The following is an 18,395-nucleotide window of genomic DNA, read 5'->3' as shown; positions in this document are numbered from 1 at the left end:
ATGATTTTACACCTCAATCAATCGCCATTGCCAAATATCGAGCACTAAAACAGGATTTTAGCAAGGATTTTGCGATAAATTGCGACTGCGACCTTAGGTTATGTAAAGCCTCACTTCAAAAGCACCGCCGCCGCGACAGTCATGATGCTCATGCTAGATGCACGTACTTTTCCTCGAAATATAGAGGTGCAATAGTGCATTGACCTGGTGTGTCAAGAAACGCAGTAATGAGGGTCATTAGACAATCTTGTCATAATGCATGGGTACAGTGGGACGAAGAAATGATTTATTACGCTGATTTTCTATAACCGGTTTTAATAAGGTTGCCAGAGCACAACGAGGGAGAGGAGTGTTAGGGTCGGCAACGCGCGTGTAATATCTCCGGTGTTGCAGGCGTCCATAGGCTACGGTAACTGCTTACCATCAGGCGGGCCGTATGCTTGATTGCCACCGACGTGGTATAAAAATAATAATAAAAATAACATGTCCTTAATTGTGGTGCATTTTGCGCTAATATAGCTTTGATTATTAGTATACCAAGCTATATTAGCGCAGAATAAACAATTCGAAAGTGAACCAAGCGAACCGTTTGCGTTTGATAAAATAATTAAATATACCTAAATGCACGACTCTTTATTTTACGGCGATTAATGTATTCTTTTTAGTAATATCGTTTTAGGAAACAATAACAATGATTTTGAAAACATAATGATAGACACAATGTACTAAGAAATAATAAACCTGAAATGTCATTGAATGGACGGATAGAACATTAATTATTTTAAATATACCTACGTGTAAATGATGCAACGAAGGTAATGGTTTAAATACTTGCCTAACAAAAATAAACATTAAGCGTTAAAACCGTATATTTATTTTTTGTTGCAAAGCCCGTATACGAATACATGCGACATTAAGCACGATAATGTGCAAAAATATTAACATATACGCATACGTGACCTAGTTGCTCAGGTCATTAAATATTTCTATAGAAATACGTTAAATGGGTATGAATATGCACAAACGAAGAATTAAAGTAAATGTCTGGTTAACAGTCATTAGTTTCGGTATGTCAGCACCAACCTACACACAAACGCATGAACAAAATGAATATACTTAGTTTATTTATTTTTCAGGGTGGAGTGTACTGTAGAGATAATGTGATAATTGATAACTGTTTTCTATTTAAGTATTGATTTAAAATACATGTATAAATGCAAAAATAAAAAGCTACAAAACCTCGCTATCGTTACACCATAAAAAGTGTTTGTACTTATCTAATGCAGAGTCATAGTGAACAATATATCGGTAATAAATATTATGAAATCTTAAATAATATCACTAATAAAAAAAAATGTGACTATGATGTATATAGGTAAATGTATGTATGACACGGATGATTTAAATGATCAAATAACGTGATCGTCTGTCCGCCTCTCTAAAGTAAAAAAAACTAATGAACTAGACTGAAAAACCTCGAGACTAGAATTACTTACAAACCTCGAAACGCATTCGAATTATAAAATAATGAATACTTTGAAAAACAGAAATATTTCCATAAATTTTGATGGGCAACGAAAGGATGCGAATTACTGGCATGTTGCAACATCCCGTTTCAGTTTAAATGCGGGCTGCAATAGGTGCAATATAATGCATTTGGCTGGCGCTTTGGCCTTAATTGCAAGAAGTGATTTGACTTCCACGCGGCCATGGAGACTGACGCGCCATTAACACATTATACGAATAATAGAGATTGTAAGATGCTAAGGACACGAGCTGTAGAGTAGAAGGTGCCCGTCATTATTGTAAATGGGTGCAACGGACGATGGAAATGTGATTTGAAAAACTCTTACCCTCCTCCTGACCTAAGGCATGAGTTCCTAGTATAGTTGTGCCGTTCTCGAGAACGTTCTCCGTTTTGTATGGGAAATGTTCTTGCTCTAGAAATTTCCCCATAGTAAACGGAGAACGGTCTCGAGAATTTCAAACCATTGTATTCAATTTGAATAAAGTTGCATTTGTTTTGTTGTGTTCAAACAAAACAAAATCAACTCTTACTTGAAATTTTAGATTCTTCATTTGTATGACTGGGCCTTAGGATGTTACCTGTGTAGGAATCGAATAGTCTTTAGTTATACTTGGCACGTCAATAGAGTTGACGTTCCGGTTTCGATCGCAGTGGCATTAGTGTTTTCACATTGTCCGATCCGACATCCGCGTAGTCAGGCCGCGGGGGCGCGCCCGGGCTCACACTATAACAAGCATTATTGCCTACACATACGCACACAAACAAGTATTATCGGTCCGTCAGCTAACGGGGGGTTCCGATGGCTGAATTTATCGGAAGCGCCTTTTCGATATCGGATGTCAGAAGGCGCCTATGACAAAAACAGCTGCAGGACAGTGCCATTGGCACTAAGTCACCCTATTTTGCGTTATTTATTATTTTTTAGTAATAATGATTGATAAATACACCGAAACATCTTACATTTTACTTCCTTCCGATATCGGATCGGACAATGTGAAAACGCTCTTAAGGTGACAATCGGAAGGCAACTGCATTATAGTCGCGACATTACGGCTGCGGTGTTGTCGCGGGCACTGTTACTGTTTGATTTACTTGATAAAATGATTGACGGAATTAACGTTGTAATCGCGATAGTAATGCGGCATATCAAGGAAAACGACAGCGAACGCGGCGGTGTCAACGCCGCAGCCGTAATGTCAAAAGCTACTGTGCGATCCATAATTGTGGCTTTCCATAACAGAAGGGTCCTTATGCTTCATGTGCAATAAGGCCTTTCTATCTGAAATTCTAACAAAAAATCTGATTAAAAGGTCCTTATATCACATGAAGCATAAGGACCTTTCTCTGATGGAAAGGCACTAATGTCACCTTTACATACTGTTGCAATGTAACCGCTGTAGCGTTGACGCGGGTGATATCAAATTCCTTGGTAATTTGCATTGCTGTCGTGTGCTGGTAAATTGGTAATTGACATTAAGTTGTGATTATAACATTCGATTCGTCACTTGTTTTATCAAGGACATTGACAGTACAGGTACCTAATGCTTATGCAGTTGCCAACCGAATGTTACCTTATGGTGGGTAGTAGTAATTTATACTGATAAGCTTATACAGGTACATACCTATTACCTTGTTGTTTTCAATTTCAACTAACTACCTAGAAGCCTTTGCACACAACTTACTAGTTAATTAGAATATGTAAATTTGTACTTTTCTTAAACCTATCCTTTCAATTTCCAATGTAAAATGGCAGTCGGTAAAACGAAATGTACTTACCTACCTATCCATTAAGGTGGCATTCGGTTGGCAACTGCATAAGCATTAGGTACTGTTGCGGCGTTACCTACTGCTGATGCTAATGTAATGCAATCATTGTAATTACTCTCACCATATAAATATTTACTTCGTCCACGCTGCCCTTGCCCAATGCATTGTAAATGATTTGATAATTATGTCTTGCCTGTAAAACATAATGGCAGCGTGTCTTGAGCGGCAAGGCTGTTGTTTGCCTTTTACTTCGAATCAAGACTCAGCTCAAATGCAGACCATAAATAATTTTCAAGAACATATGTCTAGCCACGAGGGAATTGTCCTACTTTTTAACTGCTAGTACAACATACGACCTCGCGTAAGAATCTTCAGTTTGAAAAATGTACCTAAAAACAAAAAAAATACTTGTTTGGGTCATTTTGGGTCATGATCACAGCGTACTCGCAATGGTCTTCGGTCGCATTGGTTTAAGTCCTTTATACCAACTTCCACTATTTTTAACAATTCCAAAAAAACAAATTATGGACAATTTTCAAAGCTAGCTCTCTATGAACTGTATGGTCTTATGATTTCAACTTCAAATTTGTTATCTTTTTAGGCTTCGTTTCTTCAAATCGATACTAAGTAGGTAGAGGAATTATTCCATTAATATCACATTTATTAAAGGGACACAACTGATAAAACACGTTTACGACGAACAATAATTTTATTAAATAATATTTACAATTTAACGAACAAAACATTTAATTTAAATATACTAGCCGATCATTTTATTTACTTATATTTTACATTATTTACATAACATAGCTTCTTTCTTCGAGTATTTCTTTATACGTAGGTCTAGGTATTATATGTGTGTAGGTCGTACATATTCAGATAAGCAGATAAATGAATAAAATATTTTAACTACATCTTTAAGCTAGGTCTGGTTTTGTACATGTAATAATGCGAGATTTGTTATTGTATTTGTACTAAATCGTTTGTTTAAATAAATAAAAAGTCAATAATGAAGTAAGTAAATGGTTTAAGCGTATAATGAAATAAATAAATTAATTTGTGTATTTACCACTAGTTAGTATATTAACATATAACAGGACATCGAAGGTATTCTATAACAAGTATAACGAGTACAGTGGCAAATCTGGGCTCTCAGTGTGTAAACTTATCACCGTAACGTTCCGCGTAAAAAAGGAAAGCGCCTGAGATAGCTACTCGATCTCTGATTGTTTTACTATACTGAATACTGTCATGGCACTATACTCGTTAATTGTATATTGGAAGCTCTAGCTTGGCGAGTCAGCTGGGCTAGCCGAAGTTCTCGAAGTGGTGTATGAAGTATGGCAGCCGACGCGTCCTGTTGACTTGCTCGCAAGCAGACATCACTGATTTGGTGAGCGGGCGTGGCCCACACGAGAACACGCCAATCTTCGACACCTGCGTGCAATAATCAACATTCTACTTAATTACAGTTTTAAGCTATAACTCCTACCGCCCTGTCCTGAGACCTGAAAAGGTCTTTGAATCCATTGTTTTTGAATCTAAAAATAAATAAATAATTGCAAATAAATAATTTCTGATTTCTGATTTCTTTTTTTAAGATACATATAAAATGCTATTGTCTGCTGTAAATAAAAACAAAACTATTTTACGGATGCGATAGGTAATGTACAACTGTAGTTTAAATAAAATTAAATAATAGGTACAAACAGTAAATATAGCAATACAATGAGCAAGATTACATGTCTCGATTTATATGGATGGATGTTCCTAAATCAGTTGAATAAAATTATGTACATGAGCGTCATATTCATAAATGACTTTATCGTAAATGTACGGCCAGTCACCTATCTTCTCCATTTTACGCCGCTCGAATATTTTATGATGGTCTAACATAGGTGAAAGTAGTAATGGGATTTTACCACGGTTATTATAATTCACGTGAAATGGCGTACAACCTCCGTATAATTTGCGGTACAATTACAAGAGCCGTGTTTGCGTAACAGCTACGGATGCAGGGCAGTCTGTTCCATCTGAACCATTACCTAGAGTCGGATTCAGACTTTAACATTATGAAACCAGTTTGATTTTTAATAGTGTATCCCGCTCGTGCAAAACAATTTGCGCGAGAGGAACGCAACAAGATTGAAATGAAATTGGAATGAATTTTAAAAATGTAAATATTTCTTTTCTGTTTATTCTGTCATGCATTTGCCAGAGAGACAAGTAGGTACCTAATACCTAGCCACAGAATAACTAATAGTACTACCGTACAGAAAATTCACTCCTTCACAAAAGCCAGATTTAGGTATAAAATTATACCTACACTCGCCGCCTACAACCAAAATTGAAACTTATAACCGCGCACGAACCGTGAATCTTCTTTGCGCGCCGCAGTTTTATGACCGAACTGCGAGTGTCGGCACGGGGTTGTCACTTGACAAGTTTTTGTACCTATACCTACTGATTTATTATTTTTAAGATAAATATGTAGGAATTACAAACGTTGATTCTGTAAACATAAAATTTTTAGCCGGAGATAGTATGTCTGATTCTCACGGAAGTAGGTAGTCAATATAGTCCGGAATTTAAAAAATATGTTTTTTCTGCTTCCTACATTATCTTTTATACAGATTAGATCGCGATTTAGGTTTCGAAGCCATTGCGTATTTTCAATTTTGCGCGAGCGCCACGTGACACGATTATCGTGCGAGCCGAGCGGCAACCCACTGCCATACACCTTCCCGGGCGGTGCGCCGGCCAAACATACCTAAACTGCGCAGTGACACCCCCCTGACCTAGCTATAAAATTATTGATTGTTTACTGCGAAGAGTAACGAAATAAAAGAGATTTAGCGATGGGGATACTCACGTAGCTGTGTTTTTTCTGGACGAACTTGAGGAAGGAGGACATGTCAGGCCGGCCGAAGTGATTTACCGCCTTCAACCCCGTGAACATGGAGGTGCGTGATAGACGCTGGAAGTGGTTCTCACAAATATACTGCAACAAAAAAAACATAGTTTAGGGACATACTATATTTGATTCACTTTTTACAATGATAACCACATCATTATGCGATAGCGAATTAAAAATGAAAAAAAAAAATGGTGGAGGTTTCCGGTTCTGAATTATCTCTTCAAGTATTTTATATGATAGGGAACTAAATGCATGTAAATGGCGACGACAATGCTCACCAACATAAACGAAATAGTGTGTCTACTTGTAAAAAACACGAATTAAAATATTTTCATAGAAAGTAATTTAATTTGTTCTTAGACTCACCAGCATGGTAGTCCGAAGGTCGAACTTGTGGAAGAACTGCGTGATGAAGATGTGTATCTCGAGCACGTTGGTGACATCCTTGCGCTCGACGTCGCGCAGCACGTCGATGAACCACTCGAAATGCTTGTGCGACGGGCAGATCCACAGGAAGTACACCTGGTATGGAATTAGCTTAAGATACCTGCTAGGTTGTTATGAAAGAAAGTGTACACTGTTTTCGCAAGAAATATTATCTATGATCATATTCTGTGCATGTTATCTTTCAGACACAAGTAAAATGTCGGCACCGAATATTTAAAGTTCCTTCAATATTTGAATAATAAATAGCCGGCAGCTTAACGTCGCCAAATATGAAAAAAAAACTGAGATATTCTACATATATAGAAATAAAGTTTTTATATTTTGTGCTCGCTTTTAAACTAATCACTGCCGTTTTTAGAAACAAAATTTTATCGTGTAAATTAAATATTGTAGTGACATTTTTTTGTGAAAAATACTACAAATATACTACCAGTAAAAAAAAATTATGCCATACCTTTTTACACGCAACTCCGGAGTACCGATTGGTAGAGGTGCCAAAGACGAGATCGTTGAGGATGGACGCGTAGGGCGTAACACCAATGCCGCCGCCCACCATCACCGCCACCTCGAACTTGTACCAGTCCTGGTTTCCACCGCCGAATGGGCCTTGGATCCTATACAATCAAAACAAAATATACTTTGAGATCAATTCATTCGTCATCAAACAGGTTTAGTGTTAGTTAGGATACATATCCTATTGAACAGTATTATATTTCAATACCTACACTAGAGAACCAGTTAGGTACTAATAACTACATATTCGATCGCATCCAGTTCAAAGTTCAAAAGTTCAAAGTGTTTTTATTTGTGAGTATATGTCAAACTGATTACAGTGGCGGTAAATAAATATTTGTAGCACTATACCCTGCCTGAAGGCGTACAAAAACTTGAATAATTTCCTTACATACTAACATGCGAAATAAAAGGTCCCTGTGTCTCTCTGTTTGTCTCACATTAGCTCTTCAGGAACTTATAAAATTATTGCAGATAACGCTTATTAAGCGCTGGTGGCTTAGCGGTAAAAGCGTGCGACATTCCATCCGCAAGTCTCGGGTTCAAACCCCAGCTCGTACCAATGAGTTTTTCGGAACTTATTTACGAAATATCATTTGATATTTACCAGTCGCTTTTCGGTGAAGGAAAACATCGTGAGGGAACTGGACTATTTAACCCAACATGGCCTATAGTTTCCCCTCTGGGTTGGAAGGTCAGATGGCAGTCGCTTTCGTAAAAACTAGCGCCTACGCCAATTCTCGGAATTAGTTGCCAAGCGGAACCCATGCAGGCTCCTATGAGCCGTGGCAAAAAGCCAGGATAACGCGAGGAAGCAGATAATGCTTATTCATTAGGTACTACGTAGAGTAGCCATAGTCTGCGCCTGCGCATCAAGCTCAGAGCAGGAGCTAAGTGCCCCGTTTGCCTTCCTACGACGTCGCGTTCGGTATACATCTTCATATTTCCTTAATCCGAAAATCCTCGAAAACCCGAGAATCATTCATATCTAATCAATAGTTTTACAAAGTTTATCTTAGAATTTACTATGATAACTTAGGTATTTTAGTCTCTAGGTGTTGGATAAAATAACAAAACAACAAGCAGGTCAACTAAGCCCTTAACTTTATGCTTAAAAAAAAAAGAAATTGAACGTACATACATAGAACTAGAATTTCATCTAATACACTTAGCAATGTAACGGGTTGCTTTGAAAGGATATTGTATACGTATGAAGTGACCCATATTAAATGCTCTTGCGTGTAGTTCGTGACTGCGACATTACCATTAGATGCAAAAACACCCATAATCATGTACACTTAGGCAATGTTTTGTTAACATATTTGTGAAATATTGTCATATTTACGAGGTCGCTAGTTGGTGACCTCTAATGAGTTCCATTTTGTGGGTTGCTCGAGCATGAGTTTGTTAGAGAAAGTTTCAAATAAAGTTACGTTACATAATATTTTAACTTTATGTTAGGAACATGATGTCTAAACAACTGTAGAAATAGATCAAGCCTTCATGGTCATATATGGACAATAACAGAATAATAAAATGAATAGATTCATATATTTTGTACCTTCGGCGCGATTCGGGAAATGAATTAGAGATTAACTAGATATGAAATAGTAAAGATTATGTGACGGCCCACGGCAATAGGTACCTTATGGCGGCTGGCGCTTACGTCGCATAGCGCCGCAAATTATTGGAGCGCCGTTAATAATAGCGTAAGCGCCAACCGCCATAAGGTACCTTTACCCGTGGGATGTCACATATCTTTACCAATTCATATCTAGTGAATCTAATTCATTTCCCGAATCGCGCCGCTTGTTATACTCACCTCTGTGTATAGAATGTCAATGATTTGAAATAGTTTAACACTGGCAAAGGTTAGGTATGTTTGTACTAGTAAGCCTTATTTGTTGTGTCTTCCCGTAAAAGATTTAGTTCAGGTCCTGGGTTCGGAATTTCGAATCCCGGTAAGGATATTTTAACCGCCTTCAAAAAATGGGGGGGGGGGTTCTCAGTTCGATCAGTATGTATGCATGTATGTTTGTTCGCGATTATCTCGCTTTTGGACGGATCGATTTTGATGCGGTTTTCAGAAAAGTGTTTGTTACAATCTGGAGGTTTTTTTTATACCACGTCGGTGGCAATCAAGCATACGGCCCGCCTGATGGTAAGCAGTTACCGTAGCCTATGGACGCCTGCAACACCGGAGATATTACACGCGCGTTGCCGACCCTAACACCCTAACACTTTAGTGTACAGGGATGGTTTGAAAAACCAATTGGACCCGGTAGGTGGCGCTGCTATCGGTATATCATCAAATTTTATTCGCTGAAACCGATTTAGATGAAATTTTGGGAGTAGGAGTAGGAGTTTCTTGTCGAGTCTTTTGACAGCTAACTTTTTCTTTACAAATCTTAATCTATCTGGCCAGATATCTATAATATAATACATTATTTTTAATCCTAGGCAAACTAAATCTTAGTTACAATAATTCGACGAAACATAATATTAACAAATCGTTTAGCACCCAAACGTCATATGTTTCGTCGCGATTATCATCGAGGTTGGCCATCGCCAACATTAGTATTAGCCCAAAACTTAATGGGGAAGCTAACTATAAACAAACTAGTATTTCAGCTGAAAACCTGAAACAGATGAAGTACCTATCACTAAAAAGTAAGAAATAAAATAAAATAAATAAAAAAGAATATAAAAATTGAAAACAGATAATATAAAAATTGTAATTACTTGGTTTTTGAAGGCAGTGCCAAACCAACAAAAACATTATTTGATGTCAAACAGAAAAAAAATACGAGTAGTTAGTAGTGCCAGAACTAAATTAATGAGTAAACATGTCTTTTCATTGCAAGTAAGTGCAGCGTTCTTTATCTAAATTTTTGGTTCTCTTAAATTTTGGTTTGGTTCTCTTAATTTACCCAGATGGTTATTAATTTTCTTATTAATAGGTATTAATTACTTTTTGGCAGAAATTGGCTTTATGACGGGATAGGGACTGGACATTGGCCAAGGATAGGGGTGGGGTATATAAAAAATATTTTGTGCTTTTCAGTGGTGTTTTTTTGGCGGTTCCCTTTTTTTAAAGAAATTAAATTATTTTGGTTTCGTTTTTTTAATTTCAATTTTTCATTCTTTTTTATTTATTTTCGTGTTTATTACAAAAGTTATGCGTGACTTCTATTCTATGCATGTATGTATCTATTTAAATAATTATGTTTATGGTCGCCCCAGCACAAGTTTAGGTTAGTTTGGTGTTAGGTTCAACTGTGTAAGAGTGTCTCCAAAATATTTATTTATTTATTAATACGAATAAAATATGTTACCTTATCTTCGGATGATCTTCAGGGTTATAATTGCAGGGATCAAAGTAGTTCCTCAACTTCCATGTCCACGGCCCCTGCGCCTTGATGTGGCAGGAGAGGAAGTTCTCGTGCGGTGCCGATGTCAGCGTGAACGAATGGAACTCCTCCTTTTTAAACGCTGTGCATGCTAGGCGGACCCACTGACCTATTATAAAGCAAATCTATTTTATACCTGTGCAATATATCTCACTACTATTTATGGTGCAAAATATTGATGGTATCCGTTTTTTTTATTTATCTAATTTTATGTATACTGGCTACAACTTGAAGAACAGGGATTTTGCTCTTTGCGTGGAGATTAGATTATATTTATGTTTTGTGCTTCTAGTATCATGCTATTTTTTTACTAAAAGAAAACTTTTAATTATCATGCCCGATTTATCTTTGATCCACTGTGACCCAATTTAATATGACCCACGATTCTCCATTGATTGTAAAAAAAAAAACATTCCAAGATGCATTTGTTTGGTTTATGGTTAAAATAAGGCATCATATCGATTTCATACATTAAAACCGTATTTAAAATAATGAAAGAATTTGTAATCACAAGCCATAAAGAAAACAATTCTTTTGACAATCTTTTAAAAATAAAAATGTTTTACAGCTGCGTGGTAGTTGATGCTCATAACTGAAGGTTCTGAAGGTGAGATGGTATCTAGTTAGGCAAAAGGAGTTTAACGGAGTACTGTACAAGTGATATTAGGATCCATAAAAATATTAAATAGAGATAAATGTGACTATTATACTTATTGTGTGAACAGTTTTAGGGTTATGGTTGTATAGAGAATTTATAAAAAAATATTATTTGTGTGTTCCATAATACCTAAGTATAGTAACTTGAATCTATGGAGTCGGAATATTTACATTTAAACAACATCTTTGACACACATCGCCATAGTATCGTTATTGCTAACGCTACCTATAGTCAGACACGGGAGCGTTAAACATCAAACCGCGTCTTACAACTATTATAGTCATAACCAGTTAATGGTAAATAGAATCTATTAGTGTTAGATTATGTAAGCCTCCTTTTTAATAGCCAACACTAGAAATTACTAATACTACCAATATAATAATAAAACAAAATAAAAATAGACACCGCATTAGGAAATGATGACGAAGACTCTCCGTCACCATGCAGAACATGGCCCTCTTTAACTTATAAAATAAATACTTATAATCAGCGTGCCGCGTCATGCAGATCCATTTTGCACAATTCTATACTGTCGATGCATTCATGCATGTTTACCTTTAGAACTGAATCTTTAATAAAATTTAGAAGGCGTGAATACTTTCTTATAGGTATTAAAATAGTATGTTTTTGCGATTAAATTAGATGTTAAAGTCTCACAACACTTGTATTGAGACTCACATAACAATACTACTGGAAGCGCTATAATGTGGGTTTCACTCAGATATTCATAGTAGGTAAGTGACATGTATTGTGACTAATTGATTTCCTTTTTTAGGGTTCCGTACCTCAAAAGGAAAAAACGGAACCCTTATAGGATCACTCGTGCGTCTGTCTGTCTGTCTGTCCGTCTGTCACAGCCTATTTTCTCCGAAACTACTGGACCAATTAAGTTGAAATTTGGTATACATATGTAAGTTTGTGACCCAAAGCCAGACATGTAACGTAAACGAATGAATTTTAAACACGGGGCCACTTTTGGGGGGTAAATGAGAAAATTAATAAATAAAGTTTTTTAAACTATATCGTGTTACATATCAAATGAAAGAGCTCATTATGAGAATCTCAAATATTTTATTTTTATAATTTTAGGATAGACAGTTTAGAAGTTATTCAAGAAAATAGGCAAAAAATTACCATTCCCCCCCTTTATCTCCGAAACTACTGAGTCAAAAATTTTGAAAAAAATACATAAAATAGATCTTTACCTATAGATTACAGAAAAACCTATTAGAAATGTGCAGTCAAGCGTGAGTCGGACTTAATTACTTAGTTTTTGATCCGACCCCTACGGGTTTTTAAAGAAATTTAGCTCACGTTTCACATGAAAAATACATTGTTTAAACTGTGTAATGTACGGAACCCTTGGAACGCGAGTCCGACTCACACTTGGCCGGTTTTTTTATCTCTCTTCGAAATTACCGCCTATCAAACAACTAGGTAGGTACGCAGTTAAGGTAGATTGTATATGAAAGCCCAAGCACTACATATATCAAATACATGATCAAACGAACTTCAAAGTGAAGTTCGATCAGTATTATATGAGTAAGCTTCATTCGAAGATATAAAAACCAGGTAGTCCTTTAACCTACTAGGCAACTCATCGCATGTTTAAAGTAGGTAGCAAAAACTTTAACTCAAACAGGTCTATCCCTACTTTTTCAACTAGTCTTGATGGGGCGCGCGGCTTGCCGCCATTGCTCATTATTTTTAGAGACTTTACTTTCTAAAGCAAAACTTTCTTTCCGGGTATAGGGGAGGGAGGGTAGTTATATCTTCGAATGAAGCTTACTCATATAATACTGATCGAACTTCACTTTGAAGTTCGTTTGATCATGTATTATATTTCTCAAGCTTCATTCTTCAGATATAAAAACCAGGTAGATGTTAAGAGTTGAAAGTTTTGCTGCATTCTTTCCCATTATCAATATTATCATAGCATATTTATTTCTGAATACATATTTGTAGGAATAATTATCTACCATGTACATATGTGTATGTTATACACAAGTTTACTGTTCCAATTGAGTTATAAGGCATTGTTAAGAAGCACGGGAAAGTTTAGCAATGCAGGTTCAAAAAGGTATACATATATTAGGTATAGCCAGGTTGTATATAAATATATACTTTTACGTATTAGGATATTTAAACAAAATCTAATTTGTTCTTCATAAAACCTAATTGACTAAGATTCCATACAATTTGTGGTCAACTTTGCATTAAGTATAATTCGATTTGAAAAAGTTTAATACGAGTAAACTCATAAGACATATGTCCTTTTGTGAAATGTATTAAAATTCACTAGCAGTGCTTGTCCGCGATACGGAATTTTTGAAGGCTCAGAACAGTACACTATTGATGACAAGATTCAGGCTCGTCTAAGTGTAATTATCTACGAAGATAAGACGTACTTTAGGCTAACGATACAACCCAGCCGTTACCTCCAGACAGGGTGGGGTACGCTGTGGCTGTGATGTCTTTCCCCGCGTCTTGACGCTTATGATGCGTAGGCCGTGTGATGTCTGTCTCACGACGACTCATCCTGTTTACGATGATCTCTGAGCAGACGACGACAATGAGAAAATTCAGTTATTAGGCGCGTGCACGCGCAAATCGGCTTACAGCAGCTCCTGATCAACGAATAGTGACACGACGTGCAATGGACAAAGACTCACGCGGCCTAGCGCGTTTTCGAGAGCTTCAAATTAACAAAAAAACTCGAATTTGCTCGAAACATGTCTAACGTCGTTTTAAAGTCCTTTGATTTACCCAAGAAGAATTATATTTTGATTTTTATCAAATTAAAAAATCCACCACGTTCCTGAAATCTAAAAAATATATGAACGTGCATAAATTATGCTTTCTGTTTAGTTATTAAGCATAAAGCATGTCATATGTGTGGCATCACCAAAGGTATTCTAAACAAAAATAATTTATAAGACTAGCAGTCTACTCAGCTTTCGAAGTAATCTTTCAAATAAGATTGTAATTTACTCAAACTCAAATGTTTATTATTGCGCTCATATTACATATAATGAATGGGCCAAGGTCCATTAATGGTAACAGAATATTTATTTATCATTTAATTATATATACGTACCTAATGTACATATATTCGAGCTATTAAAATGCATAATAATATCCAGTTAAACCTGAGTAGGTAAAATCAGCGTTTAACAAACATCATTAGGAATTAATTTAGTATACATTTATAAATGGCTGCATGTGACGAGACCCTTTAAATAGAATATATAAATGATATGAACCTTTTTATTTTATTTAAATTACTCTTATTGACCGCAAGGCGCGATTGACCATATATTTTCACAAATATTGGTGTAGCGGCTTCTATTCTCGCAGCGCGAACGGGACAGCACAGCAATCAACCACGTAATCAATGAAATGAAATGAATATCAATCCACAGAAATTCAGATATTAAGCATCAAATCTAAAAACCTATGCCCTCCATTCAAGTATTCGCTCTGCAAGGAACGAAAGACTGTGCGACGTAATGTTGTATATTTTTAAAATGTAAACATTAAAGCCGGAATAATAAAAAAAATTGCCTTTGCTGTATTGCTACTATGGTTGTATTGAGAGTTCAGAAAACAAATATTATATTAAGTGGATTCATCTTAATATTTTAATCCATGACTTATGTCATGAATGTGCTATATTAATGACATAGCGGTATTGCAAGTGGTGGGTCCCCACCAACTACAGTTACTAAACTTATAATATCAAGGTACATATATTTTAAACTTGGCAAAAACGTATTGCATGGTACCATCGTATTGATGATGGCTGAAAGTGTATCGCGACCGACACATGAGAGTTGAACCATAGGTGCATTCGTCATTTATTGATTTTTTACGGTTTCTGTTAACTTCTTAATTATGTATTTATATTTTTATGTGCATAATCTGAGGGTAATCCTTTAAAAGATAATCGGAAGGTAATCGTTTTGTTACAGGTTAATAGGTATTTACCTAGTTACTCATTATTTACGACCATAAAAATAAATATTAAATATCTGTGAGAGATGCGAACAAATATATTCGTATGTGTATTTAGCCAAATTGTACCGAAACCGCTTTATCATTAACTCAGTTAGATGGTACTCTAATGGTCACTTTGTCAGGCTTCGGCATGAACTTGTATTCATGAAGAAATAAGCGTAAAACGTGTTTGCGTTTGTTTTTTAGCTTTAGTTGTAAGTTTAGTTTTTTGCATGCCAGATGCTGGTGAAATATGTGTTACTTATGTATAATATTGTCTGACCACCTTTTGTACCATATTTCGTGCAAAATAAAGTTATTTTCTTTCTTTCTTTCTTTCATATTCAGTACTTACAAATTGTTTCATTGGGTTTATTAGATAGATAACGATGAAGAAACCCATTTTCCTGTAATTCAATTCAGTTAGGTGTCTTTGTTACAATTGGAAGATTCAAATTATTTAATTATTCAATATCACTTAAAAAAGTAAAATCATATTTTTAAACAGACACAAGGTACTTAGATACTGACATCGCCTATGCCTTTAAGCGATCACGGTATTATAAATATATTTATATTTTTATGTATCCCATAACAATATTGGCGTACGTATCCCGATAATTTGTATGGTTATATGCATATATAAACATTCAAAAATCGTCACCAAAATATATGCATTGTGCAGGGTATTACCACTTAGTTTATTCCATTTCATTTGTGGTAAAAGAGATTTTATCCAGCTTAAGTTTAGGAATTTCGATCAGATTCACATCACGTGACGTGATGTAGGTACACCTATTTAGCAATTCCCACTTTTAGAGACAAGTTATACTTATGTGGGTAATATAAAAACAATATAGGTACTATTGTATTGTTTCAATTATAAATTTACGAGGTAATCTCGTGTTTATTCAAATTCAACCTCTGGGCGGATAAAAGTACCGTACTATGGGTTAGGTGTGAGTAAAATTTATTCTGTCACCTATAATTGGATATTAAAAATCCAAATATATTTTATATGTAAGGATTTATTTTAAAAGGCAATGTAGTCTTGTGCCGAACATTTCGGCAGCTAGACCGACGTGTCTCTGACACGCACAAATCAAAAATGAACCGCGGAGCGCTGGTGAAAAAATTTAAAAGAAATATTTTTAATTCGAGGGTAGACTTCGAATGTTTTTCAAAATAAAACCCGTAAGGTTTTAGATTACATAAATAGGCCTACATGAATAAAGTATATTTGAACTTGAACTTAAAAGATAATTCTTTATTGCACATAGAAAAACTTGAACTTGGTGTTTTAAAATGTGCGTGGTTTTGATCGAGAACCGCTATAGATTTATTAAATTGTGTTATGCATTGCTATCGTGTTGACTCACGGCCAACCCCAAGCAAGTTCTATCTTCGTGACGACTCTAGGCCGCCCCCCAAGTTTATAGTTACCAGTCGTGGACTCACGGCCCGCGCGGTACTAAGTAAATGCAAAGTATTTGATCACAAAGTGTAAGTTTTTTACAAAAATAGTTAAAATAGTTACACTTAAGTATCTGATTTTTCTTCAGGATTTGAAGAATCTATTATCACTCGGCAATTTTGCTTGAGTTTTTTCTGTTGGGCCATCTAAAACCAAATGAAAAGAAAGCCTCCCTCGTCTCTTTAACACAACACAATATGATTATTTAGGGCCCTTTGTTTCGTTGCGCGCTGTCCGATCTTAATTAAACCTTTGGTTGGTTCACGACCAACCCCCGGGCGCAATCGGTGTTCGAAGTACGAACAGACTTTCCATCGTGTTGGTTCACGACCAACCCCCAAGATAATTTTTTCCTTCGTGTTGGTTCACGACCAACCCCCAGGATGATTTATTCCTTCGTGTTGATTCACGACCAACCCCCAGGATGATTTATTCCTTCGTGTTAGTTCTCGACTAACCTCCAGGATGAACAATTTCAATAACAAATATATTTTATATTGCACAACGAATACGAAACGAATAATCCCACAGCTTACATCTCGTATTCTCGTATAAATCGTATAATGTCTGCACTAAGTGCACTACGTATAGGCATTTTAAACGACTTTGAAACAAAATTATGATTTTACGTGCGTTCGTTGCCTCGCAAGAATAAAGAATGAGCAATGGCGGCAAGCCGCGCGCCCCATCAAGACTAGTTGAAAAAGTAGGGATAGACCTGTTTGAGTTAAAGTTTTTGCTACCTACTTTAAACATGCGATGAGTTGCCTAGTAGGTTAAAGGACTACCTGGTTTTTATATCTGAAGAATGAAGCTTGAGAAATATAATGATCATCAATATCCGTGACAATCCTGTCTGTTTGTTACCTCTTTACGCTTTAAACCGCTGATCCGATTTAGATGTAATTTGGTATGGAGATAGTTTGAGGCCCGAAAAAGGACAGAATAGTTTTTGTCAATCATCATCACCATCCCACGCAAACGAAGTCGTGGACAGAAGCTAGTTTCCAACTAAGTATGATTAGTTATTTTTATCACAAAAGTAAACTACATTTACCTGATAGATACTTCAGATTAGGAGGTCGGTAAAATTTGATTTTGATGACATCTGAGGGCAGCATTTCCGTTTCTTGGACATCTAAGGCCAAGTATTTTGTTCGAAGTGACACTACCTGGCAACGGAAGAACAGGATATGAAATGAAGTTCACATGAAGTGATATCAACAGACCTGGTTTATACGATAAAATAAAATTTTACTATATTAACGGGCTACTTTACTTAAAGTAACTACAAATTGAAATGGTTGCAATGCAACAAAGCTTGTACCATAGCTTACCTTATCCAATGTGTATATAACAGCGGGTCCAAGGAAGAATATCCAGAAACGCGGGGCGCCAGTGAGCCGCGCGAGACCATGGACCAGACACAGCGCGTACAGCGCGACGTACAGCGAGTGCGCGCGCCAGAACCAAGGGTAGGCGCGCTTGCGGATTGTTGGGTGCGCGAACACGAAGATTATGCACATTATCACGAACAACAGCACTCCAGAAATGCCTGTTAAAGGAAGTAAATACACTTTATTGCACCACAAAATAAAAATTCAATAACAGATTTACAATGTAAATAAAGGTAGCAACAGGCGGTATGTATCTTAGGCTGTATGAAGTCATGAAATCCTAAAGCT

The 18,395-nt window shown here is 36.3% G+C and overlaps 1 protein-coding gene across 2 annotated transcripts in view; it reads right to left on the bottom strand.

The window, feature by feature from the left end:
• Nucleotides 1-3,985: 3,985 nt before the first annotated feature.
• The window catches only part of LOC134746118 (dual oxidase), a 69,264-nt gene continuing 54,854 nt past the window's right edge, over nucleotides 3,986-18,395 (bottom strand). For both annotated transcript variants that reach the window (XM_063680383.1, XM_063680384.1), the window contains 7 exons: nucleotides 18,048-18,265; nucleotides 17,768-17,882; nucleotides 10,508-10,691; nucleotides 7,114-7,273; nucleotides 6,579-6,734; nucleotides 6,168-6,296; nucleotides 3,986-4,732 (listed from right to left, as the gene is read on the bottom strand). In XM_063680383.1, coding sequence (XP_063536453.1) covers nucleotides 4,604-4,732; nucleotides 6,168-6,296; nucleotides 6,579-6,734; nucleotides 7,114-7,273; nucleotides 10,508-10,691; nucleotides 17,768-17,882; nucleotides 18,048-18,265 — 1,091 coding nt within the window. In that variant the 3' untranslated portion in view covers nucleotides 3,986-4,603. The remainder of the gene's footprint in view (nucleotides 4,733-6,167; nucleotides 6,297-6,578; nucleotides 6,735-7,113; nucleotides 7,274-10,507; nucleotides 10,692-17,767; nucleotides 17,883-18,047; nucleotides 18,266-18,395) is intronic.

Source organism: Cydia strobilella, chromosome 12, assembly GCF_947568885.1.
Source record: "Cydia strobilella chromosome 12, ilCydStro3.1, whole genome shotgun sequence".
Classification (NCBI taxonomy): Eukaryota; Metazoa; Arthropoda; class Insecta; order Lepidoptera; family Tortricidae; genus Cydia; species Cydia strobilella.
Note: the sequence above shows the minus strand (reverse complement) of the source record. Positions and strands in the feature narration are given on the sequence as shown.